Source organism: Accipiter gentilis, chromosome 22, assembly GCF_929443795.1.
Source record: "Accipiter gentilis chromosome 22, bAccGen1.1, whole genome shotgun sequence".
In the NCBI taxonomy this organism is placed as follows: Eukaryota; Metazoa; Chordata; class Aves; order Accipitriformes; family Accipitridae; genus Astur; species Astur gentilis.
The window spans coordinates 18,264,440-18,291,728 of NC_064901.1; the positions used below are offsets into that span (position 1 = coordinate 18,264,440).

The 27,289-nt window shown below is 34.8% G+C and overlaps 1 protein-coding gene across 3 annotated transcripts in view; it reads left to right on the plus strand.

Annotated features, from left to right (window-relative positions):
* The window catches only part of TTBK2 (tau tubulin kinase 2), a 99,769-nt gene that overhangs the window by 39,954 nt on the left and 32,526 nt on the right, over positions 1-27,289 (plus strand). For all 3 annotated transcript variants that reach the window (XM_049825914.1, XM_049825916.1, XM_049825915.1), the window contains exons 5-11: positions 639-779; positions 3,137-3,241; positions 19,615-19,680; positions 20,260-20,352; positions 21,355-21,480; positions 24,433-24,590; positions 25,915-26,131. In XM_049825914.1, coding sequence (XP_049681871.1) covers positions 639-779; positions 3,137-3,241; positions 19,615-19,680; positions 20,260-20,352; positions 21,355-21,480; positions 24,433-24,590; positions 25,915-26,131 — 906 coding nt within the window. The remainder of the gene's footprint in view (positions 1-638; positions 780-3,136; positions 3,242-19,614; positions 19,681-20,259; positions 20,353-21,354; positions 21,481-24,432; positions 24,591-25,914; positions 26,132-27,289) is intronic.

Genomic DNA, 27,289 nt, shown 5'->3' on the forward strand with positions numbered 1-27,289 from the left:
TTTGTTCCTATGAAAAGGGATAAAATGGGTGATTAGCACTTATGGGATTATTGTCCTTTATCATCTTGGTTAATTGAATATTGGCAAAAGAAGTGTGCTCTAGTTCATAGTGTTGGTCATCTGTTATTTTGACAGACTAACAGTTATGTGATGTTATGGGGTGCATTTCCTGCATAGTATGTTTTTATCTCTTTGGTTAAATAATCTAATATATACTGTATAATTAAATAAGTTACGTACTGTTCCTTAAAGAGGTGAGTGTAACGGAAGTCTTTGTGAGCATTTTCTCAGTGGCCTTTTTTCAGATGTGGCACAGATACAACATTAACTAATAGTGTATGTACTAGTCTTCTAATAGAGATTAGTTTGGTCCATGTTACTTAGGAGTAGAAAGATACTAAGATTCATATTTTCAAAAATAGATTCTAAATTTAATGTTGGAGATACTCGGAGACATATATTCATTGCATTTAGGTAAGATGTGTTATCCTCGAATATGAAATAGGTAATGAGAGTATTCTGTGAGTGGGAGTATAACCACGAACAGCTCTTTAGCTGTAGAAGTAGGAAGACTTTACGTTATCTGTGAATCTTGGTATTAGTTTTTTTTTATGAAAATGTCCTTTTAATTTGATCAGGGTCGGAACTTGGCAGACCTGCGTCGGAGCCAGTCTCGAGGAACATTCACCATTAGTACCACTCTACGGCTCGGGAAGCAGATTTTGGAATCTATTGAAAGTATTCATTCTGTGGGATTCCTGCACAGGGACATAAAACCAGTAAGTCTGCCCATTAAATCAAAACAGGCAAGTAATGTGTGGTCATTAGATGGCTGCAAAAATAAGAATAGGTTCTATAGTAGATGTTAAAATGAAAAAATGGAAAGGGACAGAAAATTGAATGTTTATTCATCAGATAGGGCAGATTTTTTCTATTAATTGTTGGATTGCAACAACAATAACATTGGTCTTTGTCATCATTGTCTCTAATTACTTAGCCCTCCTTGCAATTTTCTGTAGTTAAAACTTCCAACTCTTGTTGTAGCATCATGCAGTCGAGAGTATTTGCCGTGAGATATGATACAATGAGTTTGCTAATGGCAATTAATATCTTCACATAATAGATCTAAGAGAATAGATACTAACTGTAGGGTGTATTTATAAGCTCTTCAATAGCAATTTTTTTCTAGTTAGTATATTTATAATAAACAAAGAAAAGACAGACTGTAAGAAAAAACTATTCAATTGTTTTATTGTGCAATTCTAATAAAATGAGTGTTGTCAAAATGTCTTGAGGACAGTGGCTTCCTGATAGCATCATGCTTTTGTTCTTATTATTTTTTTTCTGTTTTTCTTTGAATTTATTCCTGAAATTGCATCAGCTATTTTTAGTATTGCTCTATATTAAAAATATCATTAGAACTCTGAACTTTCAAAATTTGTAAATGAGAAAAAATTAAGCAAATCTTGTGTTTTCTAGTAGATGCAAATATGGCTGGTTATTTTTGGCATATATAACTAAATTTCCTGTCAGCTGGATGATGTTTACATAAAACCTCTGGTAAGTTTCTGTACATTAGGGAATTTTCATTTTCATCACTTCTTCCTTGCAACTTTTTATAAAACTTGTATTCCCCTGACCCATCCCTAAGACTTCATTTAAGAGGGAAAGGACACAGAGGCAGTGAATGTCAAGTGAAATAGGTGAGAAAGAGTTAGCTGGAGTGCAAGATTTTAATGATGAAAACAATTCAAGTTTTGAATGGGAAATGTCTTCCTTTATGGCTGGCAGGATGGATTGGGGACATCTTGTTTTCTAGCTGTGTCTTGGAGTCTCTGGGCTCAGATAGGATGGAAATGGAGAATGCTGTTAGGGGATGGAAAAAAACCCAGAAAATTAAATGTTGAGCCAGGATAAACAGCAGTGTGAGGCAATATATAAGATTCATAAAAGAAAGAATTTTTCTTCCCCTTTAGGAGTTGATGTTGTGACTTACACATGCAAAAGGCACAATTGCTTTCTAGCAAGCAGTTTTCCTGGCTTGAAAATACAAGTCCATTTTATCTTTTATTATGTATCTTCTAGATAGATTATACTAAAAGCAAGCTTTGTGTTGAGCTGAAATCTTGAAATCCTTGGTTGGTTATTTGCCTCGTGATGAATTAGGCAATGCTGAAACTCTGCTCCATTTAAAAATAATGTTGATCACACTCATTGCAATTCATGGTTTCAATTGGTTTTTACCCTCAACCTTTGATACTGAAGCAGCTGTGAATTTCAGATTTATTTAGAACAGTACTGCTGTTTCACTTAATAGAAAAAGAATAGTTTTTCTAGAGTTAATTATGTTAAGCTTCCAGCTTGCTCAGATGTGTAGTTTCAAGTCCATTTCACAGAACTTGTTTTCAGCTTTATCTTTTTTTTATCACATAATCTATTTTAAGGGGATTTGGTGGGGAGAGTCTTGAACCGATTCAGCCATCATGTTCAAACATCATAAACCAGCAGTGTTGAAGTATTTTTTTTTAAAGGGCTAACATAGAATGTTAATTCATAGAGGCATGTAAGAAAATTTACTGAAGCTTTTCAGAATGAGTTACCTCCATAAGTCCTCACTGACTTTCCAGCTCTTTGGGGTTTGTTTGGTTGGTAGGTTTTGGGTGTTTTTTTTGTTGTCGTTGTTTTTTAAATCTGGTTCTTCTTCCTGTGAAAAGGAAAAGGCATTTTGCACCCCTTATTCTGTGTTCTGCATACATGATACTAGTGCATTTGTTTAGATGAACTTTTTAGCTCCTAGGTTGGTAGTTTTTTGAAATGTCCAAATCAAAATATGTGAGTGGGTGACATGATTGGAAGATTCACGCTGAAAATTTGTATATTCTAAGAGATGAAGGAAGATTACAATCTCTTTGGACCATGTAGGCTGCTGTTCAGATATGCTAAGTTGGATGTCTGATTTTCTTAAAAAAGTTTTCTTCAAATTTAATGGGAGTTTAGTAGAACTGAAAACACAGAAGCAAGGGTAGAGAAATAGAATGCGGATTTTCTATGACTGTGTTGCCACATTAATATGTACGCATATTGAAACGTTTGTGTGTGTGTGTATATATATATATGTATTTGTTTTTCTTCCTAGTCTAACTTCGCAATGGGACGTTTTCCTAGCACCTGCAGGAAGTGTTATATGCTGGATTTTGGCTTGGCACGGCAATTTACCAACTCATGTGGGGATGTCAGACCAGTAAGATTTTTTCACAGTTGTCAATTTGATTAATTGATGTGGTAATATGCTGTCTTTTTTTCTGGAGAAGTACGGGAGTTGCATTGAACTGGTAACTGATCAAAACTTGACAAACATCATCCCAGATCAGAAATGCCATGTGATTTATTGAATGTATTACAAGATTAACAGTTGGGAATGAATCAAGTTTCTGAGTTTTGGCTTGAGACAGAGGTCTACTCTGTGATATTTTTGGATAATCTATCTTTTGCTTTGGAAAATCAAGTGACAAATAGGTTTTCATTAAATATCAGAGTAATACACCAGAGCTGAATTTCACCTGATATTATATATTGCATTAAAAAAAAAAAAAAAGTCAGTGTAAGAGAAAAAAGTCAAATGCTAAACTGAATACATAATCTTCTGAAAGAGAAAGTCTGAATAATTAAAACAGTGATAGGACGCTAATTATAATATGTAACAGGACATAGTTAAGTGTAGTTGCTGTATTCCCATGCGATGCAGTCTGAAGGAAGTTGTAGATAAAAGCATATCAATGAGGACATTACAATTTTAAGTACAGTAGAGCCTCCCTAATTCACTGTTGGGCAGTCCTTTTGTTAATTTCAAAGTTTGAAAATGAGCAAGTCAGTGCCATGATACATGGTAATGTTTTAAAGAAACGTATTTCCTTTATTAAACTAGTTTAGTTTACATTTTGATGGTAATACTAAATAATGTATTAGTCAATATTGTGTAGCATATTTATTAATGTGATGCAATTTGAGTGGTAGAAGCCATCGCTACAGGATTTTCAATTTTATTTTGCCTCAGAAGTTGGGAAAGTGGCAAATTTTTGTGTGCAAATTGAGGTGTGTGAATTAGTAAGGTAAATTAGCGGGGTTCTGCTGTACTCTATTCCTTCAGCTGGGCACTGCAATGAAAGCAAAGAGCAGGGGAGACCAACAGAGTGGCTGCTGCTGTTGGAAAGGTGAGCTAATTATTTTAAGTAGTTTTAAATTTTTTTTTATTTCTCAGTGTTCTTGACATGTTCTCTATGTTTGGCTGCTTATAATGTTTTTCTAAGTGACCTGTAATTTTGACAAGAAAACAATTCCCAAGATTCTGTAATTTAAATATATATACACACCAATGGTAATATTTTCAGAAAAAATAGGTGATAACAACAGAAAATGTAATATTTCTGCTATTCTTTTTGTAACAACTCAGCTCTTGCCTTTTGTTTTTCATTGCAGTGCCCTACAATGTAACTGAAGTAATTCTTCAGTTTAATCTGTTTAGAATTTTCTGACAGTGTAATCCATATTAGTAGAGTGGCAGTGAGGGGAAAAAAAAGACAGTAGTTTTATTTGTACTTAATAGTCAGAAATGGCTCTTGTATAGATAGCAACCATACTGTTGCCCTTGCTTACTAATAAAATTTATTAATAATTTCATTAAATGTGCTATGTGCTTCTCCTTAAGGCTATCCTTCTTCTAAACTTCATTAGATTTCTTCAGCAGATACTGCAAATAACCTGGAACAATGTAAAAGCATGTTCTCCAAAAAACATAGTACTCTATTGGTAAGAACCTGTTCCTTAGTTAAGGTTGATTATTAGATTTGTTATGATAAGCCTATTATATATACACATCTGACTTCCGCAGAAAGAATCCAGTCCCATTGAGATTTTTTACATATCATCCCTGAGTCCTTGAATTTCCTCAATGTGTTCTAGAAGAATCAGAATAGAAGTTTTGGAATTAACAGAATCAGGTTTTAGTCATTCGGCAGCTTTGTATTTCCCCCAACATTAAGGAATTTCTGGTACCCATAAATCTGTTCAACTCAAAAAGATGGAATAGGCTTATATGGATACTGTTGAAAGCAGAAAAGTTTGACAGGACTGTATTTCCCTCTGGAAATCATTGGCCAGCACCACTGGCTAGCATATACATTCTAACAGTTGGAGATAAAAAATTGAGTTAGCTTCAAGAGTGGTAGAGAAGAACGGTGTTGTGTAATTCTTTGACAAAATGCAACTTAGACTGGCAAGGGGATTGAAACTAAAAGGCAATTACAAGAATAAATTATCAGTTTTATAGTATAAATCTTCTTGTTAATATATGTAGTATTCACTTGACTGAAGTTCAAACAAGAAGTTGAAAAGAGGTCCTTATGGTGAGGAAGACTGCTTTATTTTGTGAAATCAGGTCAAGAATCAAAGAGGAAATGAGAAATTTATCAAAGCATTAAGCTACCCAGGGTTAGACTCTTAGTTAATTCTGCTACATTGTACCAAGACAGAGGAATGCAACAGAGTTTCATATGACTTTAGTGTGATAAGGTGTTCTTATTTCAGATCTGTTATAAAAAGAGGAATTATAAAACTTGGGAATCCGTGGTTTCATTTCAGTATTTGACTGAAGTATGTGCTGGTGGCTACTGATACATATGTTCAACCATCCATTCAGACCCTTCTGCATTTCTGTTAAGCCTGTGCTTGCTTTAGTCTGAATCTTTTCTTTTGTCTGAATCTCTTCTTTTGTCTCTCCTCTCTGGTTTCCTTTCTACGTCTACCTCCTGATATTGCTTCGCTTCCAGTTAGACTAATTTATCTTCTTGCAGTTTTGGTGCCCACTGGAATAGTACAATGCAACTAAGTGAAATTTTCTTTGCTCTCAGCTTCTTTTCTTTGTACCGCAATGAAACCTGAAAGCATTCTGAAGGAGTGAGAGAAAAGAAATTCAGGCTGTTGCAGCTCTGGATCGAATTATGCCTCATGACAGATAGAACATTTGAAGAATTTAGATGACTGATTCAAACAAGGCTGTATTGAGTTTGTGTGAATTTTAGTTTTTCAAAAGCTCAGGCGTAATCAGTTTTGGATGGCTAGTAGAATATTCCTTGACATCATCATGGTATACTCTCAGATCTCTCCTTGTCTGTCTTCATTCCAAGGCACACTGGGGATATAGGCTTCCTACAAATTATTGTGGGTGTTAATAAACAAACACTCATTGGTGGCAGGAGCCTTGTCTGGTGACAGAAAAGATAGGAAGAGAGAAAAATGTGCGTGGGAAGGAGAACAAAAACTTCTAGGGATGATGTAGGCTATTAAAAGAAGGAAGAAGGAAACAGGGGCAGGGGAATAAATTGGAGAGAGGAAGCCAATAATTGAATTAATGGTGTAGATAAAAATTGATTACTGCAAAGCAGGGTAATTAGAATTTAGTTGTGGCGAGACTTTCTAATCATCAGGCAAATACATTTAGCAGGATGCAAATTTAGTATATTTATGAGATTCATAGTCTACTGTTTATTGCTTTTTGAAAGTGTTATCAAAGGGTTATTTTTACCTACCATTTTGTTTCCCATTGTCCTAGTGATAGCTAAAGTAGGTTGTACTAGCATCTCTTTTTTCTGGAGATGAGGAATAAATTATTTTTGAATGTAAACCTAACTTGATACAGCCTTCAGTTTACATGTCTCTATTTACATGGTGATAATGGAAAAGTGAAAGTGCCAGCTGTGGTACAGAAATAGAAAACCTCGAGGGACAAAATCTGAAGGACATTTGCATTCTTAACATCATCAGTACTACAACTAGCTCTTGGGCAGTTGTCGTCACTCCTGTTTTAAAGTGAATGTTAACCACAAGTGTTCTTTGAGGTACTAACAAATTTAATATAAAGAAAGCAAAATAAAAGAAAAAAGAAGCCGCTAGTCTTTGCTCTTAAACAGATTAACCTTCAAACGCAAATTTGAGGTCATAATCCTTTAAAAATCCATAAATTCAACCATCATGTATTATTACAGCCTTGAGTTTTGTGGTCTTTTATTTATGTGGACTTGAAGTTACAAATAACTGAATTGTATGTGTTTTACAAAGAAGATAATATAACATGTATGCAAGCTAGCTGATAAAGCTAGGGGAAACACAATTGAAAAGCAATCCATAAGAAGGTGGTGTTTAGATAAAACCTTTTTATCTAAACCATCTGTGTTTTTCTACTCAGTATACAGGTCTCACTGTCTAGCAGCCTAAAGAATTATTCAAATTAACAGCCAGTCCCCTGAGTCTGGTGATTTGGACTCAGCAAAGATGAATGAAGGAGAAAACGGCTTTTTGCCCAATTTGGTGCTTAGTTTGGAATGTGGGCTTCCTCTCTGAGAGTATCCTAACTAGTGGGTTAAAAGGTATTCTGAGGAGACTCAGTTTTGTCTGTGGAACTGTTGTACTTTTGATAAATAAGGCTTTTTAGGTCAAAGGGAGAGTTACCCTATGACTCTTTTCCCCCTGTCCCCACCTTTCTCCTGCCCTTCCCAGTGACTAGATTTTTAGATCATTCTTCAGTTGTTATTTAAACAAAATTAAGAGCTTCAACAGAGTTCTCGCCTTCATAGGTCTGTTTAGCATGACCTTTATTAAAAGTGTCTAAACTTTCCTGTATTTATTTCAAATAAGTAAAAAAATCAAAATTACATTCTTTTAACATACATTAAGGAGTTTACAGTATTTTAGATCTGACTTGCTAGATATTTTTTTACCTGGAAATTTGAAATTTTAAACCTTACCAAGCTGGGAAGTCCTGATTTTAGAACAACTAAGAAATGTAGCCCTGTTTTTTCTGATATGCTTTGTTCAAAGGACTCACAAAACTCTTACTCTAAACATTAACAAAAGTATTCAAATCCAAAGGAGACAGAGTATCCACCAAAATTTTCTGAGGAGTTACTCATGCTCTTTACTGGTGACTTGTCAGTAACAAAATTGTCTCTGACTCCTGCTAAAGCAGAAGATACACCAGCTGCTATACAGTCTGACCCTTAGAAAAATGCAGTGAAAGCGATTGTGAATGCAAATGTTTAGATCTTTTTATTGTCTAGGGAAGCAGTTACAAACCTGTTCACATTAGACAATGAACATGTTATTCTATTCAGGTGTTTATGTACAAAATCAGATAAGTGCTGCTTGCCTTTCTTCAATGCCCTCAGGTTCTGAGGATTTTCCAGCAAATGAGTTTTTATATTCGAGTTTCACTTTAGGATGACAGATGGTGTCCTGAAAATATACTTTAAGAAGCTGAATTCTTTTTTTTTTTTTTTTTTTTTTAAATCCCAACAAAAACCCAAACCAGAACACTCGCCCCCAAAACAACAAAAAAAATCCCTTGCACAGTGCTGCGCAGAAATGTGTTGTTAAATATCAAAGCAGAGTATTGCACACATTTTGAGATCTTTCAAAGTCTATTGTTTTTCAGTTAAATACAGTGATAGAAGGTAAAAAATTCTTGTATATTCATTCTTTCATTTTGTTTTTTACTTCATGAAAATTCAGAATGGTTATGCATTTGAATTGGATGGTGTTTCTTTCTTTTAATATTCTAAATTAACTTGATTGCTGAGGAGGACTAGAGAATAATTCCATCTTATTGTACCTAACGCCCTGTCATCTTGGCAGAAGAATTGCAAATTGTTTATTTCTATGTTTGGAACAGAACAGAGTTTTTATGGTACTGAGAGTGGAAGCTATATCCATTAAATGCTTTTTATGACAGGCAAAAAAGTGGGATAATTTTAAGAAGTAAAGGAGCAATGGTGAAGCTACACTATTGTAAAAAAAAGATCACCACAAATCTTTTTTCCTCTCTGAAGGCAATTTGGACCCACAGACTGCTTGAAGATGGATTGCTCATATATGCTTCTCAATCTCCTTTTCAAGTGAACAGTGTTACAGTCTGATCTGCAAACACTGATATTACTTTTAAGAAGAACATCTCAGAAGTGGTCCACAGATAGTACTGACTAAAGCTGGTGCAATTTTCTTTATCTGTCCCAGGTCCACTGATGATTTAGGATTTGTGTCAGTAACGAGTCCTGAATAATACCTTGACTGTGTGCATTTATTATAAATAAGATCCTATATATTGGAAGTTGTTAAAGAATAGTTACTGAACATTGCATTCAGATTAAAATGTGGATTAAATTGTTTTAACCCATTAAACGCCTATTAAATTTAAATGATTGGCAGCACTTGGGTCAACTCCAAAAAAATGTAAAATTTATCAGGTTTTGGTTTTATTTAAAGAGCAGGGAGATACAATGTATCTTCAGCAGTTCCTTGATACTTTCTCTGCTTTGAGTGACACAGATTAAAGCAAAATCCAAGGACAACTAGGACATATTCTATGAGTACAGTATTAAATGGCAGTGCATTATATGAAAAAAAATTAAATAGTACAAAAAAGTTCCAGGGACCTGTTTCAATTCATATTGCTCCATATTAAGCATATAATAAATAATTGGCTAAAATATGTTAACTGGTCTAAAAACCCCCCTCTTCCAAACCTGACTAAAACTGTTGAAAGCCAGATGCTGCAGGGTAATGGTCCATGTCATTTTGTTAAATGTACTCTTCGGTGGTTGTTTCATCCTGTTGAAAAGCATTTTGTTGCTGGCATTTACCTTATGCTATCTTTTCTCAGGAATGTTCTGTCTCAATGCCTAACAGTACATTACACAAGGATGTGACTGAGAGTTGCATGTTTGCACCTAAACAAGATGTATTTTTCCTCTTGAAATCTTCTCATCTTCCTCAGCTATACTGCCTGTCTCATATTTAACATGTATTGTTCCTTAAACTTGCAGGACAAATTTTGAGCTGTTCTTCTTCATTTCATTTTTACCTTCAAGTTGTCACTAAATCATATTATTTTCTCATTGAAACTTATGCAAACTTCTCTAAAACTTACCCACGTGCCTTCTCTCTTATGATAAAATTTTCATCAGTTCTTAGGTTATTTCCTTATCAGTTACTGCAATTTCTTTTTAGCCTCCTCTTTTCACTGTCACTCTTGTGTGAGTAGAGTTTGCTGGAATCATATCTCACTAATAATTGCATGGCTGTGTAGTTAGGCTGCTGTTGTCCAGGCTGCAAGTGATGAATGTGTCAAAGAAGTGTTTCTGCAGTTGTAGGTGCTATGGTACTATACATGATATATTACAAGGAGGAATTTGAACCTTAAGATCCTCCTGTTTTTTCCTTCCCTTTTATCCTTTCCCTGACCTGTTTCTGAAAAACACAAGAACTTGAATAGTTCAGCATGTATTCTCAAGCTTAGCATGGAGGCACCCTCTGACGTGGAGCAAGAGATACGTAACTATTCAGGCATGGCACAAGAAGCACTCAAGAGCCTTCCAGTGCTCCCATGGGGCTAATCTGCTCAGGCTCAGCAAAAGGTTCTCTTCACTACTGCTGTACCAGAATAATAACACCATTACCCTCTCCTCCTTACTGTCATAGAAAGATTCAACTTATAGGAAGGATGATGGAGGAAGAAAAACGTGTGTTAATAAGTTCCTATCTGTATAATAGCCCTCTGAGGCTTTTACACATTGATATACTTTAGAGTTGACCTTTCATAAGCTGTCTCTTTGAGCGAACACACCATTATCTTGCAACATAATTTTTTTGAGCAGGGAAGTGACAAAAAGTTACTTTTCCCCCTCAGCATTTGCATGACAGCTATGCATGATGTATGGGACACCTCAACGCTAACGGTTACAAAGCAAAGACCTGTGCATGGTAAAATTTGGCGTGCGAAGTTCCCAGCATGAAATGTCTATAACTGGGCAATCCTAAAACAGAATTCTTTTTATTGATTTCTACATTGTTTGTCTAACGAAGACAGAAATTAATGTGAAGAAGGCACTGAACACAGTGAAGTAATGTCAGGCATTAAATGGCTATGTAACTTGCAGTGGTTCCTCCTCCCTATCAAATTCTTTCAACCGATCTTTACCAAATCACTGTGGGTTCCACTTAGCTCTTCAGATTTTCCCTTATTGCCTCCTGGGTCTGTGATTAGATTTCATGAAATAAGGGAGAGGAATGGAGTGCGAGAGGTATCAAAAAGTGCAAGGGAAAACCAGAAGGAGGAAGAGAGGAAAAGGGTGACTATTATTTACCTACTCCATTCTCCCTCTACTGCAGAAGTGAAGATAGCAGGTGCTGAAACAAAGAGCAAGAAACATTTGGCGATAACCTCGTGTAAATGCCTCAGTGACCTTAAAATCTGGAAGTAGTTCAGCTGTATTAGTGTGAAGCTTTGTGTGGGCTGTCTAGCCTGGGAAGACCACTATGCTCTGCCAGGACCAAAAGTAGTTTCTGTCTCTGTAGAGCATTGCACTGGATCAGCTGCTTCTTGAAATAGTTTTTAGAAATATTTGCTCTAATCTATACGAAGGGATGAAAAAGACATGACAGGGAAGCGGAGTGTGATGTAACAAAGCTAAATTATGTCAAATTTTTCATTGTTACCGTCTTACTGAGGAGTTTAACATGATGGAATAAGTTGGCAAGTTGTAGTTTTAGCTTTAGCCATAGGACAAGTATCTTAATAATGTATTTTGAGATCAGCGTCCTAACAGCCACCTCTCTTCACTTCTCTTCAGCACTTCTTGGGAAGATTGAAGAGCTGGGACCGTAAAACATTAAAATTAAGTAATAGTTTTGTAATGAAATCTATAAATCAGCAGAGAGGCATAGAATGAACAAGAAATTATAAACAAAGGAATGTTTTAAATCTTTAGTGTATAAATCTTAAAGTTTTTTTAATAATGTTGCACTGATTTTGTGTTTTACAGCAATTAGCAAAATCAGTTCAGCTATTATGGCACAAATAAAAATAAAAGGAGCAATAGAGATGTATGTGATAAAATTCAGCTGCCAAATACAATGCAGTAAGCTCCTGAAAATAGCATTGGAAACTATTTACTGTATGTTCTTTGTTTCTAAAGTAAATATTTTTATTAATAAATAATGACTCAAAGGTAGTGTTGGAAGAGAGGACTGGGGTAATTTTTTGGAAACCTGACTATCCCTTCATGTTATAGTCTATTCCTCCCTTTCCATGTCTGTAAAATTAATTTTTCTACATTTTACTACTGTAGAACAGAGAAAATGTCTAAAGAACATATATTTTAAAACGATGTTTTCAGCTTTTCTTCACTAAATCTGCATCAGTCAGACTACATGACATATATTTTTGGAAATAGATGAGGTTTGCGAGATTTCCATCTAAATTCTGAGCTAAGCATTTGATAGTTGATAGCTTTTTAAACAATGAACTACTTCAAAGAATAAAAGCTTTGTTTCAGTAAATGGTGTTCTGGTGAAGAGTCTAAGATGAATTATGACAGCGTTATATTTTCTTTATAACTTTCAGTTCTGTAGCAAAGGAGATGTAAACATACAGCGTCATTCTTAAATAACGTATACATATACATACTCCTTAATTCTTTCTCTTATGTCATCTGAGTCAACAAAGACTGGAGCCTAATTTATCCTTTTTTTTTTTTTTTTTTTTTTCTTCTTAAATCCCAGGAGAAACTGAAGAAAGTTTAGATTTTCATGTCAAGATGTCCTATCTGGAAATGGTTATTTGCTGGAGAGGCTAAGCCAATAGCCCTTTGTTTTATTGGTTTTATAAGCAGGAATCTGCATGAGTTGAAAGAATTATTACATTAGTCATTTGAGGCACCATTTCTGAATTAGTGATAACTTTACAGGGAAGACGAGTTAGTTTGGAGAGATTTGTGCAGATATTATTTTTGAATGAAGAGATTAAAATAACTATTAAATTAGTGGATTTCAAAAGTTTTTTGAAGTAATGTTTAGCTGTGATATGCCTACCAGTCATATACCTATGCAGCTATAATGATACAGCTGTGTTATAACTACCAGTGTAACACTATTTATTGTGTTTGTCTGCCATAACCTCCTTCAAGGACATAGAGTGAGATTATTTAAGGCACAATCTTATAATGTATATATAGCGTTTTCAGCATCCACTGAACGTGATCCTCGTGTATTACTGACAAAGAAGAAATGAAGGGAATCAGCGTTACAGAGACAGACAGCTTGCGTCTTGTGTGTGATAGTACAAGGTGAAAAAAGCAGGTAGCAAGTTAATGTAAAAGATGAAGAAAGAGCATTATGAATTGATTTAGAAGATGACACAAGTAGAATAGATATATGAATTTAATGTGGTGTAATATTATTTTGTAACATCTCTATGGAATATTCTTGCAATAGTTAAATGAAATGAAAAACTTAAGAAAATCATGTATGGTTATTTCTTTGGGAGGAAGATTCTTTGTGACCTGGTGTTCAGGCTTTTTGGGTGAAAAATAAAAAGAATACGCAATCTATTAATATCCTGCCTGAAGGAACAGGTTGATAAATAGTTGAGATATTAAAAAGATTTAATTCTCATAATACAATACTTTGTTGGCATTTATTGGTTTTTTCCTCCTTTTCTGTGGTGCACAGAACACTGATATCATATCCAAACAATCATTGAACAATTTAATTTAGAAATTTTGGTGTGCTATATAGCTGTTCTATATTCTGACAACAGCAGTTCCTTTATTTTCTATAGAACTGATAGATGCTCAGGGAAATGGGCTGTAACTGTCCTTTAAAAAAAAAAGAGAAATAATTTTTCCACTGAGATTTGTTATTATCTTTGAAAAAAATCAAATTATTCTATGAATGGTGAAACTTACTGCTTTCCTATGGTTTTGTGTACTGCTTTCCTTATGCCCTCCAAATTTCTTATTATTTTCAGCTTCATACTACACCCTACCTTTCTGACCAGTACATAGTTGCAGTTTGGGGACTAGGCATGTTCTTACTTGCCATCTAAAAAGCATGCTGATTGACCAACTGATTGGTGTCTCTTAAGATGGATGTGAGCCATTTTAATTGAATTGTAACTGTCTGCCTCTGTGTCAAGGTACTAATTTGGGTTCTGTCTTTAATCACCAATTTTCATTAAACTTGCAGGAACTGAAAGTCTTTGAGAGCTGTCCTATTTGAAATTAAAAGCCATTATAGTGGAAAGACAGATGGTTTGGTCCAGTAAAATTTGTTTCCTGGTGAAAATAGAAGCTAACCAAAATCAAACCAGAAACTTTAGTTACTAATACTTTCTGAGCTATGGACTAAATTCACTGCTGAGTTATGAAAAATTATTTTGAATAGTTTAAAAGAAAAGAAGGGAAGTGTGTTATTTTATGTACATTAGCTTGCTTGAGACCTTTTGCTTCTCATCCTTAGTTGAAAACAAGTCTACTATTGAAATAAGTCTACTATTGGATCGATGCAGCTCTTTAATAGGTGGTATTATCATTATAAATACTAAATATGATATGTACAAAACAATGATGCATACAAAACGATTAAAGATGAAGGTCTCGATTCTCCAGTCTGCTAAGAACGCAGGACTTCCCATAATGCAGAACAACCATAAAATTTTTACTTACAGAGACAAGTAAAACAATATTCTGCTGTCTGGGGAAATTCTCTGCCAGAGCATTAGCTGGTTTACATATTTAGTCTTCCTCTTACCGTAATCTCTGTTTCAGCTCCTGGTATAAGAGGAACAAGAAAGATTGCACAGGGCAAAGCAAACATACACATGGCAGATTTATCTTGTGTGATTTTTCACTGCAGTCAGTTCAGGTTTGTGACAGACAGTAGGTTTTTACCTACCTCCAGCCCACCAGACTTTTTGTCTGTTCATGAATCTTCTTTGGAATGATTGCCGTTTTCAGCTAGTGCATCACATTGGTTAAATAAATACTCCAGATTGAAAACTGAGTAGCTTGGGAGATGGTTCATGTATCAAATATTGCTGTCTTAGAGATGGTGATGCTCTTTATAGCACAGGCAGTTGGAGTTAAATTTTCATTTGTCACCACATGTCCGTTAGAACTCATAATAGCAAAATTTAATTGCACTGTTATTGCACATATATATTCAGCTTTTTACCCAGCTTCTGCTGGAACTAGGTAGCATAGGATCAGGCAGCTGCAATCAGTTTTTGGAAATCCCAAGTTAGGTAGGTCTGAGTCCAAATAATGTATCATACCAACAACTGGTAGGAGATGGGTTGATAAAGAGTTTTAAGTGCAAGTACTCGGTTATTAGTCTGATATGTTTTTTATAGAGAGCTAAAAGTGGGGCGTTGAAGAGCTGTATATACAGTGAAAACTAATTGAGATGTATGATATATTGTAATGGCAATTGTATTTCAACTGCCTGATCTTTCTTTACCCGGATGATCCCTGAATTTTTCATTTACTTTTAACTGGTGCTAACACATGCTAGACATCAAATTAGATTGCAAAGCCTATACCACAAAATGGGGGATGGAAATGTGAATTGTTGAAGCCATTTTATATAAAAAAAGGTTGCAAAGAATTGGAACTGTGTATAGTTCCAATCCTGGAAAGATATTTCTGTTGGGTATCTAAGACACATTGTCACGTGTTTCCAGGGCAGGGCTACCTCCAAAGAAAACTGATGTTACATTAAAAAGTACCTTTATGTGTAGAAAAATTCTTCATAGTCATTGGATCTGCTTCATACACATGTATATTCAAAATAATTTATTTTAACTTATAGTTGAAGAATTTACTGATAGTAATCAAATCTGAGACAACTCTGACTTCCAGATCACTGCTTGAGTTAATTATATTATAAAAAACTTTTTAATGTAAACCAGTGCAAACAAGTCACAGTTTTATAGAAGATTTGCAAAGTATGTTTTGTGTCAAATACAAGAACTCTAGCCTTCTTAGAAATTATATCCCTTATTCTAATAAAGGAACTAAATCGTGTGATCTGTATGGCCATTACCACTAATTCAATCCCCAGGATTTAAGGCAAAGTTTTGTAGGAATTCTTTTTTCTGCAGAAAGTATGGCTCCAGAATCTAAGAACTCTTCCCTAGGGTCCCATTTATTCCTGTGCCAATTTGAGAGTTGTATATTTCAAAAGCTTTCTTACTCTATCTGAAGGAAAAACATGATAACAATAGTTGCCATAAATAAATAGAAATGAATGCAAGCTAAATAAAGCTGTTAAATATGGAAGAGCTGAAGAATGGAATCCACTGTGGCGTGGACTGTTAATAGATCCCTGCAATTGAGACAGTACCTGGATATGGCAGTTGCTCCAGCCTTTGACTGATGAGAAACCCCCCCACTAAATTTCAAGCAGAAAAACAGGAAAATATTCATTATGGCATTTGTCATGGAAAGGAACATAGATGCGATCCATTTTACTCAAGGGTGTCAGTGGAATTCACAGATGTGTTCAAATGTAGGATTCACCATCTCTTTACACCATGCCCTTTACAGCTATGTGCTCCAAAAGTGCTATAGATTCTGTTGGTTGTCTTAATAGGTCACCTGTAATGACTGGGGAAAAAAAAAGGACCTATTAAGCTTTTTTCTTAACAAGGAAATATACTTTCTTTAAGGAAGTTCAGTTGCTGTGGGATAAGGCATCTGGAAGACAATGCTATAAACAATTTTTCTCCCCGGGTCTTTTTTTCTTTTTTTTTTTTTTTTTTTTTTTTTTTTTTTTTTTTTTCCCCAATTGGTGGCAGGTGAGTTCAGATGGGAAAATTTGGAGGTGTCTAAAACCAAATTAACATGTTCAGTAATAGCAGAGGGGGATTTTATTTGAAAAAATGCAGTGAATCATTCAGGGAGTTGCTATTATTGTCTGTAATATCTCTCTTTTACTACATGAGCCGTTGGGAGATGCATAAAGAGCTCTGAAACAATTTCAGAAGTTTTGCAAATGGTCAGAAGTGTATAAATTCTATTCTGAATTGGGCAAACTTGATTTGAGCTACTAGAGCCATCATTCATGTTGTTAGTGACATGATAGAATTAATTTGTTGTTGTTGTGTGGTATTGTAATACCACTATTAAGTAGTGACCAGCTGCATTGTTAAAAGGTATTTCATTGTGTCTTAAAATGTAACAGAGTTACATATGCTCTCTTAAGTAAGATTTATACAAACTACACTTTAAGACAAGAGATTGTAAAAGGATTTAGATATCTTTGCTGGGGTAAAGAATTCAGAATTCATTTCATGATATGCTAATATATAGAAACAATATTCATGCTTTCCCCGCCTCCTCCCTCCCCCCTCCCAGCCAGGTGATTCTCAGATAACTGAAGTCATTCTAAGGCAAAAAATTTCATATGGATGTCTAAGGATGGCGCAGTGACTTTAACATTCAAAAGCAATTGAGTTGGTACACAATTAAATTCCTCATACGGACTTTTCTTTCCCAGGGCAGAACTGGAATAGGTCAGATTGTTAGTTTTTATAAACTGGATGGGATAATTTACATTCCATATGCCATTTCTTACTCTTTTATTTTCTATTTTCTTGTCAAGCAACTGCCATGTTTTTGTGTTAGTTATCAAGTAGAAACTGAAATTGTTACCCTAGGAATGAAAGCCTCATTTCATCTTAGTTTTCATATTTTTCATTATTCTCAGAAGAATGGAAATATTTAGCTTTGTAAAACTGAATATAGTCCTTCCTTTTTAACATTCAGACCAGAGGCTGAAGACAGTAAGCATTTGGTTTCATCTTCTGAAACTTTATGCTCTTGGGATTTACTGAATTTATATTTCTGGGTGTTTTAAAATTAAGCTCTCAGTGCCCTTCTGAAGAAGTGCTGTTCATCAAACTGCATCTTTTTTGAAATTTACCTGTATTTTTATTGTCTTGGCAGTGATGCTATATTATTCTTACTTGGATGGTCTGCCAATCTTCAGAACTATTAAGGAGACTAAAATTTTCAGAAAAAGTACATAAGTTTGTCCTGAAATTTAGCAGTTCCAAAGCATTTTGAGATATTCTTTTTGTAATTGCATGGTACTGTGAAATTTCTGCAAATACAGTGTTATGCTTCATTTTGAGGGTAATGTTCAGTATGGAATATGATATACTTACAAGATTTAAGGTAGAAACTCAATTTTCTGTCCTGCTGGAACACAAAATGTGTTCCAAGCACTATTTAAACTTTATGATAACATGCAAACCCCAAGTTTTATGGAATATTGTCTGAGAACCTGTTCATGTTAAGAACGTCCTGGAAAATATTCTCCACCTTAACTAACACTGGTTCACCTCTCATCATACCACTCTAGCAGACATTGATTATATAGGCTGTTGAATCCTTTTTAAAGACATTGCTGCATAATCCTGCTGGATTTAATTGATAGGGTTACTGACAGTAATGGTAGCTCCTGATGTACTTAAATGATAGCTCACAGCGTAGCGTCTCCTGGTGGCTAAGAAGAAATTAAACCTATATATATATATATATATGTATATATATATGTATAGGTGGGGAGACTGAAGTGTTTTATCTTAATAGGCTAGTAATTTTTGTATTGTGGTTATTTTTGTCTGTGTATATCAAACCAGACTTTTCAATGTATTATGCAAAATTTTTAAAAATCTCTTAAGAATTGTGATGGGTCTGGGGCAGGCAGACAGATCACCAATACCCCTTTAAGTACAAGTCAGAGGTGTGGAAGATAATTCAAGTTTCTCACATTCACTGTTAGAGGAAACAAAAAGAATTATTGATTGCCAAGGCAAGACTGTAAAAGAAAGCAAATTTAGCAGTTCTGGCAGTTGTCTCTGTATTAATAATTAATTAAGAGGGTAGCATGGATTGGATATCTGTCTTAGGCAAAGTAATAACACCACAGTTTGAATTTTTTTTTTCTTGTTTTTAATTGTAAATATGTAGTAATTATAACTATTAGCAATTATATAATTTTTTTTGGTAACATTTTATTTGAAGGAAAGAAGGATAGGAAAATTTATTCTGTGATTATAAAACACCAATTGACTTATGATCATACAATATCTAGAGTGTCAGGGAAGAAATGCTGGTATTCAGAAACTACAGAAGAAATAAGTATTTTTAATTGGTGCCTGTAGTGCAGCCCTTCCTATTTATTGCTCAGCCACCTGTGGCTTTCCCAGCTTTTGGAATTTCTCAAAAAATTGATTGGTGTGCTAGTTCAGAAAATAATTTGTGAAAATGTTGCTAGCACATTTCAATAAATGCCTGGTTGTCTGTTCATACCACATAGTATTGGTGTATTTTAGCGAAGTGTTAGAAATCAGTATGGTTTAGATCCTGCCAGAATTTAAAAACTCAGACGTCTAATAGTTAAAACCAAGAAATACTTTCATTATTGGAGAAAAAAGAGGAATAGTTCTGCGATATAACTTTTTTGAGGGATGAGGTTAACAGACTTAATACCTGTGGAGAACAAAAACTAATAGATGCTTTAAAAAACTATGACGTTACTTCGTGGTGCCTACTTGGATTTCTGCTGAGAACTTGTAGAAACACAGTAAATTGAAATAAAACAAAAAGTCTCAAATGATATTTGTTGTGGCTCCCTACTCACTTTGTAGATGCCAAGTTAAGTAGTCAGAGGGTTTGTTTCTGACAATGAGAATCTTCTTATTTTTCTATTCTTTGACAGCCACGAGCTGTCGCTGGTTTTCGAGGAACAGTACGATATGCATCAATCAATGCTCATAGAAACAGAGTGAGTATCTCAATCTATATCATATCCATCTCATGTAGCTGAAAGCAGTCAGTAATGCAGTTGCTATTGATTTCCTTTTTTTGTATTGTTATGTGTGTATTTGTTATTGAGAAAATACTTATAAATTTTGGGAAAGGATAATATACTTTACAGTAGTTGAGGGTAAAAAAGTTCTTGTAGAAATAATAGTAGTTTTAATAGTTACCTTTGGTGTTCAGTTGTATTGTAAGTTAATAAATTAAAAAGGTGAAGTTACTGAGTTTTGTAAAATACATAATGTCCAGTATGTTGTCTTAACATTATACACTAAAGAAATCTGCATAACGGCTCTGCCAGTATAGAGATTTACAATGTTATTTTAATACACTTCAACTTTCTCTGTATCTTCTATGGAAATTTACTTGTATGTTTCTACTTAAAATAGTTGCTGGATTTAATTATAGAAACCTGTTTTGCAGTGTTGATCATATTAATTTTTATATCTAATAATTTAAGTCTCCAGAGCAGTAAAGAATCTGTCTTCCCTTTTGCCTTATAAGTATTTGTAAGATGCATTAGAATAATATTTCTTTTTCACAGGAAATGGGTCGACATGATGACCTCTGGTCCCTGTTCTACATGTTGGTGGAATTTGTGGTTGGGCAGCTGCCTTGGAGAAAAATAAAAGATAAGGTAAACCTAGAAGTGAAACCAAAGAGCACAAGGGAGATTTACTTCTGGATTGCAAGAGAATGCTGTGATAAAGATTCTACCAAGACTCACTAGTTCATTAATTTTAACATTACATTTTCCAGTGTTTTTTAGTGTTGGTTCTCATTGCTAGTGTCATGGTATAAAAAGCAGTCAAGTTTTATGAACCGTTCTAGGCAGGAAGTGGATTGTGCTTCTAGTTTGCAAATGTTTTAAAAGGCAAAAGTAAGTGTATATATGCCATTTAATTAATTTCCTGTTTTCACTTGAGTACTTTTTGATTTCACCTATCACACATTTAAAATTTATTATCTATTTTGATTATTTGTGAAATGGGGATTTCTTATTTGCTGGTGAACAAAAGTGATTCTAGTGCCTTTAGTCATATATCATAGGTGAGGTATGCAAAGAAACACCGTCTAATTAGCCTATTATTACTTCTTTCAACTTCTTTTGAACTTAGATTGAACCAAGATTACTCTCTGATGTGCTTTATGCATTGGTAGATGACAATGTGGTATAGAGGTAGCATCTCTTTTTTGGTTTTGATTTACTCATCTTGCACTACGCAAGGATTTACCAATCTTACGCAGTGTACTGTGATGACCAAATATACACTAAAAAGTGACTGAACTTCAGGTTACGCAACAGGATATTTAAATCTTTAAAACATGCTTTTTAGGAGGGTTGGAGTGTCTAATGACAGTCCTTGATATCCAGCAGCATTCAAACACAGCAGAAAATTAAATCGCTTTTCATACTGAATTTGAAGTTTGTACATTAGTTTGTATGTGTACTGAGAGCAATGGCAGAATCTCTTACCTTGTGATCTGACGTAGAATGGCCTTTCTCAGTACTATTCAGAGTAATGTACTTCCCTATCTTTCTGGCCAGTAGTGTATTGAATGGCTGTAAGATACAAGTTGAATATACTGTAGCAGAGAATGAAGGTGTGCAAATGTTTGTTGTGTTGTTTACTCCTAGGAGCAAGTGGGCTCCATTAAAGAAAGGTATGAGCACAGACTTATGTTGAAACACCTTCCTCAAGAATTCAACATCTTTCTGGATCACATTTCTAATTTAGATTACTTTACAAAGCCTGATTACCAGGTAAACATTTTTACTATTTTGTCTTTCTTATTTTTAAATAGCAGAATTTTATGCTGTTTCATCTTCAATTTCCTTTGATTTCGTTGTGTAGTCTTGGTAGTGATTATGGATTGTGCCACCACAAAGTGATTTTAATGACCACCTAGTGCCACAGAAACTTTGTGGTTCAAAGACGTCATTTTTTTCCATTTGGGAAGAATAAGGCAGTTCAGTTTCTAAAAACAATTGACAGTTGCTTTGCAGTCAGTATTCTGTTAGGATCAGGTGCTATTCTACTATCAGAGCCTCTTGTGGGAGCCCCTTAAGTTAAATCGATCATATTGTTTTCTCAGTGATAGTCATTCTGGCAGTTTTCCAAAATCTGGAGCTCAGCACCTACAATATATACAGCTAGAGCACAACTTGCAGCCGTGGTGGGTTTTAAGACTGAAGTATTGTCTACAGAGATCACCAGAAAACTAGTCATTTTAATTTGTTTAAGAGAGTATTGCCTGCTGAAATGGACAGCCTCAGCTCGGTGATAAGATGGTAGGTGCCAAGAGGATATGCTGTAGAATATGTATCTTATTCACTCAGTGTTGACCCATGATTTAACAATAAATAAAACTCAAAGACAGAACTTTGTCCTATACCAGTATGTGGAAAGCAGCAGAGGAATGCTCAGGAAAAGCAGGGAGGGAGAGACTAAGAGTATTTTCAGTCTCACAAACTGTGGGAGAAGTTGAACTGATCTAACATCACACCATGACAGGTTGTTGCTGTGTGCCTTCCCTCTGGCTCCCAGAAACATACATTCCTGTCAGCTTCCCACTTGCATTACCTGTCTGCCTCTGTGCATTTGTTAACTCACTAACTCAGCAAAACCAGAAGGAATGGTTTTCTGCTAGTGTGCAAGCTGAATTGGTTCAACTGAATAAATAAATAATTCTGACTAATTCTGGAATTGTAACTTTGATAAGAATGATTCCTGTGCTTTACTTGGTAAGCAAGTAAACTTTTTTTTTACTTCGTAAAAAAACAATAAATCAAATAATTTTTGTGAAAAATTTGAATGAAAAAATATCTTATTACATACAGAAAGTGTTCAGCATTCCTGAAAAATAAATACCTTGATTTTTTTTCCTTTTCTACTACAAATTTCAATTGAACTTATCCTATAATTTACAATTAAGTGAGGAAAATGATTAAGAAAGTTTTGAGTGTTCTGTGTGCCTAGTTATAAAGATGAATTGGATTTATTTTTTTCTTCTATGGTAAAAATTACTGATTGCAGAAATTTTGATGTTGCATAGAAAAACCTTGATTGTAGACTGGATAAATATGTTTTATTTATGTTATATATCCTTAATGATAAAATATATACCCAGGCATATTTTTGCAAAACCTTCTTCTGTGGTCAACTTGTATCTAACACAACATGTGCACTCAGGGTTTGACGTGATACCAGGACAGAGTTTCTCCATGATAGAGACAGCCCAGTAATTTACAGTCCTCTGGTTGGTCCTGGAACGTGCCTTCTGACATGGTCTTGCTCGTGTGCTTTAGACCAGAGTAGGGTGGTTTTATTTAGAGTGGTGAGAGTGCTTTACTTTCCATGGTCATTTAAGCTCTGGTCCTTCTTAACTAGTATTTGTTGTAGCAGTGCTGTTCATACCTTCAGTACATATCATTCTATTTATGGTTAGGCACTGAACAAGAATGTATATGGTCAAGAGCCCTGCTTTGAAGAGTTTACAGTCTAAAAAGTTCATGACATAGGCCCAGAATCCACACTTGATTTGGCAATGTCAGATATGTTTATTTTATTCAGGTATTTATGCACACATTGCCTCACCCTCCTGACATCATTAAGCATTTGAATTTGTATTTGCATTATAGCAGAAATTGTAGAAAAGATTTAAAGGAGAATGACCTTAAAAATTACTTCAGAGGGACTGCTTATGGTTTACAGGAAGAGGAGAATAAGGGAGAGTACATATGGGACAGAGAGTGAACTATGGCTTTGTGCAGTTCAGTAGCATTCCAGAACTGACTGGGATAGATGGCACACCAAAGGTTCTTGAGAGTAAGGATAAAATGGATACGACCACTTTATACAAGAAAAAAGATCCAAACTTCCCATCCATTTTAAGTTGCCAAAGGTTATGTGTTCTTAAAGGAGGCCAGAGAAAAATTTTCTGCATCCTAGACAGGAAGAAAGAATGAAAACTAGGGTTTTAACTTTGGGGGAAAAAAAAATATTTTTTTAGAAATGTTAGAGTAAGAGATGATGTGATATGGACACAGCCTTCCCACCAGTGACTAGAATGAGACAAAGTTTTTTTACAGGGAGAGGAAAGTAGATGCAATTTCTTTCTGTCATGGACACAATTTGTTCTAGATGATTTTTTGTAGCATAAAATTAAGGTGGAAACCTTCCATTGTGACATTTCTGTGGGATGAATGTCAGCATTAGATAAAGTAAATGATACATGGTTCTAAATGACAGAAATGTATGAATTGGCAAAGCAGTAGCCTTCCCTATATACTCATTCATTTCCTTGTTTTCTAATGGCATCACCTAATGTACTCTTTTATCTTCCTCTGCTGGAGAGCCATTGGATTCTATTCTGCAGGAATGTAGTCATGCCTCTCTGTGTGTGTGTGTGTGTGTGTGTGTCTTTCTGTCTTTTTATAGAAGCCTATGGTGTATCTTTGCCTCTCTTAGAAAAACACAGATGCGTTTGGTTTTGGTGGTTTTTTTTAATAAAACAGAATTTTGCATATCTTGACTTTGAAACCTTGGAAAGTGAGACCTGGTTAATAAAAAAAATGGTGTCCTTTTTTTTGAGAATTGTTGTCAGTCAAAATCTTAAAGAAGAGACGTGTTAAAATATTACAGGAGGACATTTCTTAATTGCTTGGTCTCTTAGACAAAAATGAAGCTTATTAATTTCTTTTCTTCATTTTTAGCTTCTCATGTCTGTGTTTGACAACAGCATGAAAACGTTTGGGGTTATTGAAAGTGACCCTTTTGACTGGGAGAAGAGTGGAACCGATGGCTCTCTGACAACAACAACAACTTCAACCACACCTCAGTTACATACTCGTCTTACTCCGGCTGCAATTGGGTATGTATGCACATTGTGGTCACTTAAAGAAACAGCTGCAGAGTACAAAGGGGAATTATCTCCATAATTTAGGGTTTTTCTGCAGGATGTTGAATAAATAGAGGAATGGAGGTTTGGGAGCATTTGAAGTATTTTCCTTTTTAGGGTTCCTGGTTTTACTATCCTGAAAGATAAGCACTGCAGTCCTAAATTTATAGCTATAAAAAATAGTAGCTCAGCATGTAAATTTGCTAGTCCATCCTTTGCTAAATCATATTTTGTGAAACTAAATGATGTGTCCTGAGTTTAACTGCCTGGAATTAAACCCATTGCTTTCTGTAAGCTTGGAATAAACTACTAGTTGCAATTTCCTTATAACATTGAAAAATGAATGGATCTTTATAGGAAATTTGGAAATAGATTTTGGTCATGTCTAAAATAATTTTTAATGTGATCATTGGGACCTTCTGTAATTAACTTGGACAAGCTGTGATGTTTAATAATACCCATACTCATCTCAGGAGTACAGAGAGAATATAAGAGGTGTTTATGGGTGAGGAGGAAGACTTTGTGCCTGTTCTAGGCCTTAAGTAGATCAACTTTTTATCTAAGTGTCACAAAGTTTGTGCCTTGGGGGTTTTGACAGTGTAGTGAGGCTGAAAAATGCCTGTAAAGGAATGACTTTTAATTGACCTGATCTTTCACTTTTTAGGAATAGCATTACTTCAGTTTCAGATACTGAGCTAAGACATAGCCCTATTTAGCCCCAAGTCAATGGGACTACAGAACTTTAATTAAAATGTAATGTCTTGTTAGCGTTATGCTTATGTTTTGATTATCAGTAATGGGACAAAATAGCACTTCGATAAGAATAGTGATTAGAACTGCGTTTAGTTTGCTGAGTGATCTCTCTTCTTCATGCATATGTTTTGTTATTCTACCAGATGTTGGGGAAAAGGAAACTATATTATGAAAGATGCCATTAATTTTTTTGAATAGAAAAATATAGGTAGAAGAGTCAGGAGTGAAGTTGAGCCTGGACATGATCTCTAACAAATTTTCTAAGAGGTCCTTTGAAAACATTCAAAAAAACAGGTTTTAAGTAATTGTTTTTTCGATTTACACCTTTTTTTATGTGCCTAAATTAAAGAAACATAACTTGTGAAAGCCAAGAAGTAGAATTTTTTATATTAAATAATTTACAAGATTGTTTCCTACAGAAGCATGCTTTTTCTTGTAATTTTTTGTTTGTTTCTTTCAATAGAGTAGAAAATAATTTTAAGAAACATAAAGTCTTGAAATTTTTACCTTTCCAATTTTTTTTTTTTTTAAACTACTTTTGTAGAATTGCCAATGCCACTCCTATCCCAGGAGATTTGCTGCGAGAAAACACAGATGAAGTGTTTCCTGATGAACAGCTCAGTGATGGAGAGAATGGTATTCCAGCTGGTGTATCACCAGAGAAACTACCTGGATCCCCTGGGCATCAGCGTCCTCAGGAAAAAGATGTTTGGGAAGAAATGGATGCAAACAGAAACAAAATAAAACTAGGCATCTGTAAGGTACTTACAAATCTGCATTGTGAAGACCAGCTTTGAACAGTTTCCTGTCCTCACAGTGCACATAAGATATAATTAATAATGCAGTCTTACTAATATTGACTAGCCAGAATGGTCTAAGAAAACAGGATTCATGGTAGAGCTAAGACATTTTATTAGAGCAATTTATATACTGGAACGAGCAGAAAAGCTTTTGGGCCTTGTGTCATTTTATCAGGTCTTTATGATGAATAGTAGATAGCTGATAATTTGAGATTCTTTGTGGTTTATTCATACTCATGTTCTTCAGACGTGACTTTGATTCTTGCTCACTGATTGAAACCGAAGCAAATTTCCTGCATCTTGCATGTGTAGAAGTTAGACACTGAATACACAAAACCCAGTTTTATGTTATTCTTCAGTCGACAGATTGGCAGTGTGATTGGCAGTATCCATTTAATTCACTTGGTGTTTTTGTCTCCATAAGATGGGATAGTTTTGTACTGATCCAAAGAGGTTCATGGGCTAGTCTTTAGAAGGGAATACTGCTTAATTTTGAAAAGTGGTCTCTGAGAAGTGGTTCCCATCTTTCTTGCTTACAGTCACAATATTTCATACTCGGACAAATGTAGCCCTGTTTCTTGATATAAAAATGTTTTGAACATGAAGACGCATTAGTACTGAAATGTTCTTTAGCTAGGAGAGCTGTCTAGTTTTGAGGTTGCTACCTCTTGTTTACTAGAAAAAAAAAATGTTGTGGGAAAGACTAAGGCATGGTGCCTATTTTCAAATGTGCTTACTTGTTTGGTTTTTTACCAAAGAGGGAGAAAGGAGATTGTTCTGATTTAAACAAAGGCAATTTCTATTAGTTACACCTGTTGAAACTAAGGATAATCCTGATTTTCCAGCTCTAAATCGTGTCCAGTTAGTATACAAGATGGAATGTGGTTGGACTAAAACCTAGTTCTAAATCACAGAAATACCTAGTAGATTTAATGTGTAACAGTATTATATGTTCCAGAGAATCATAAAGACAGCTTGGAAGCTAACCTCTTTGATAAGAGCACTTGACTGTAAAGCAGACTGAAGATGTTACCAGGTGCCAGGTTTCAGACTATTAATGAAGAAAATTTCAGAGATGGGTGTGAAATATCAGAGTAAATTTAAGTGTATTACTGGGTT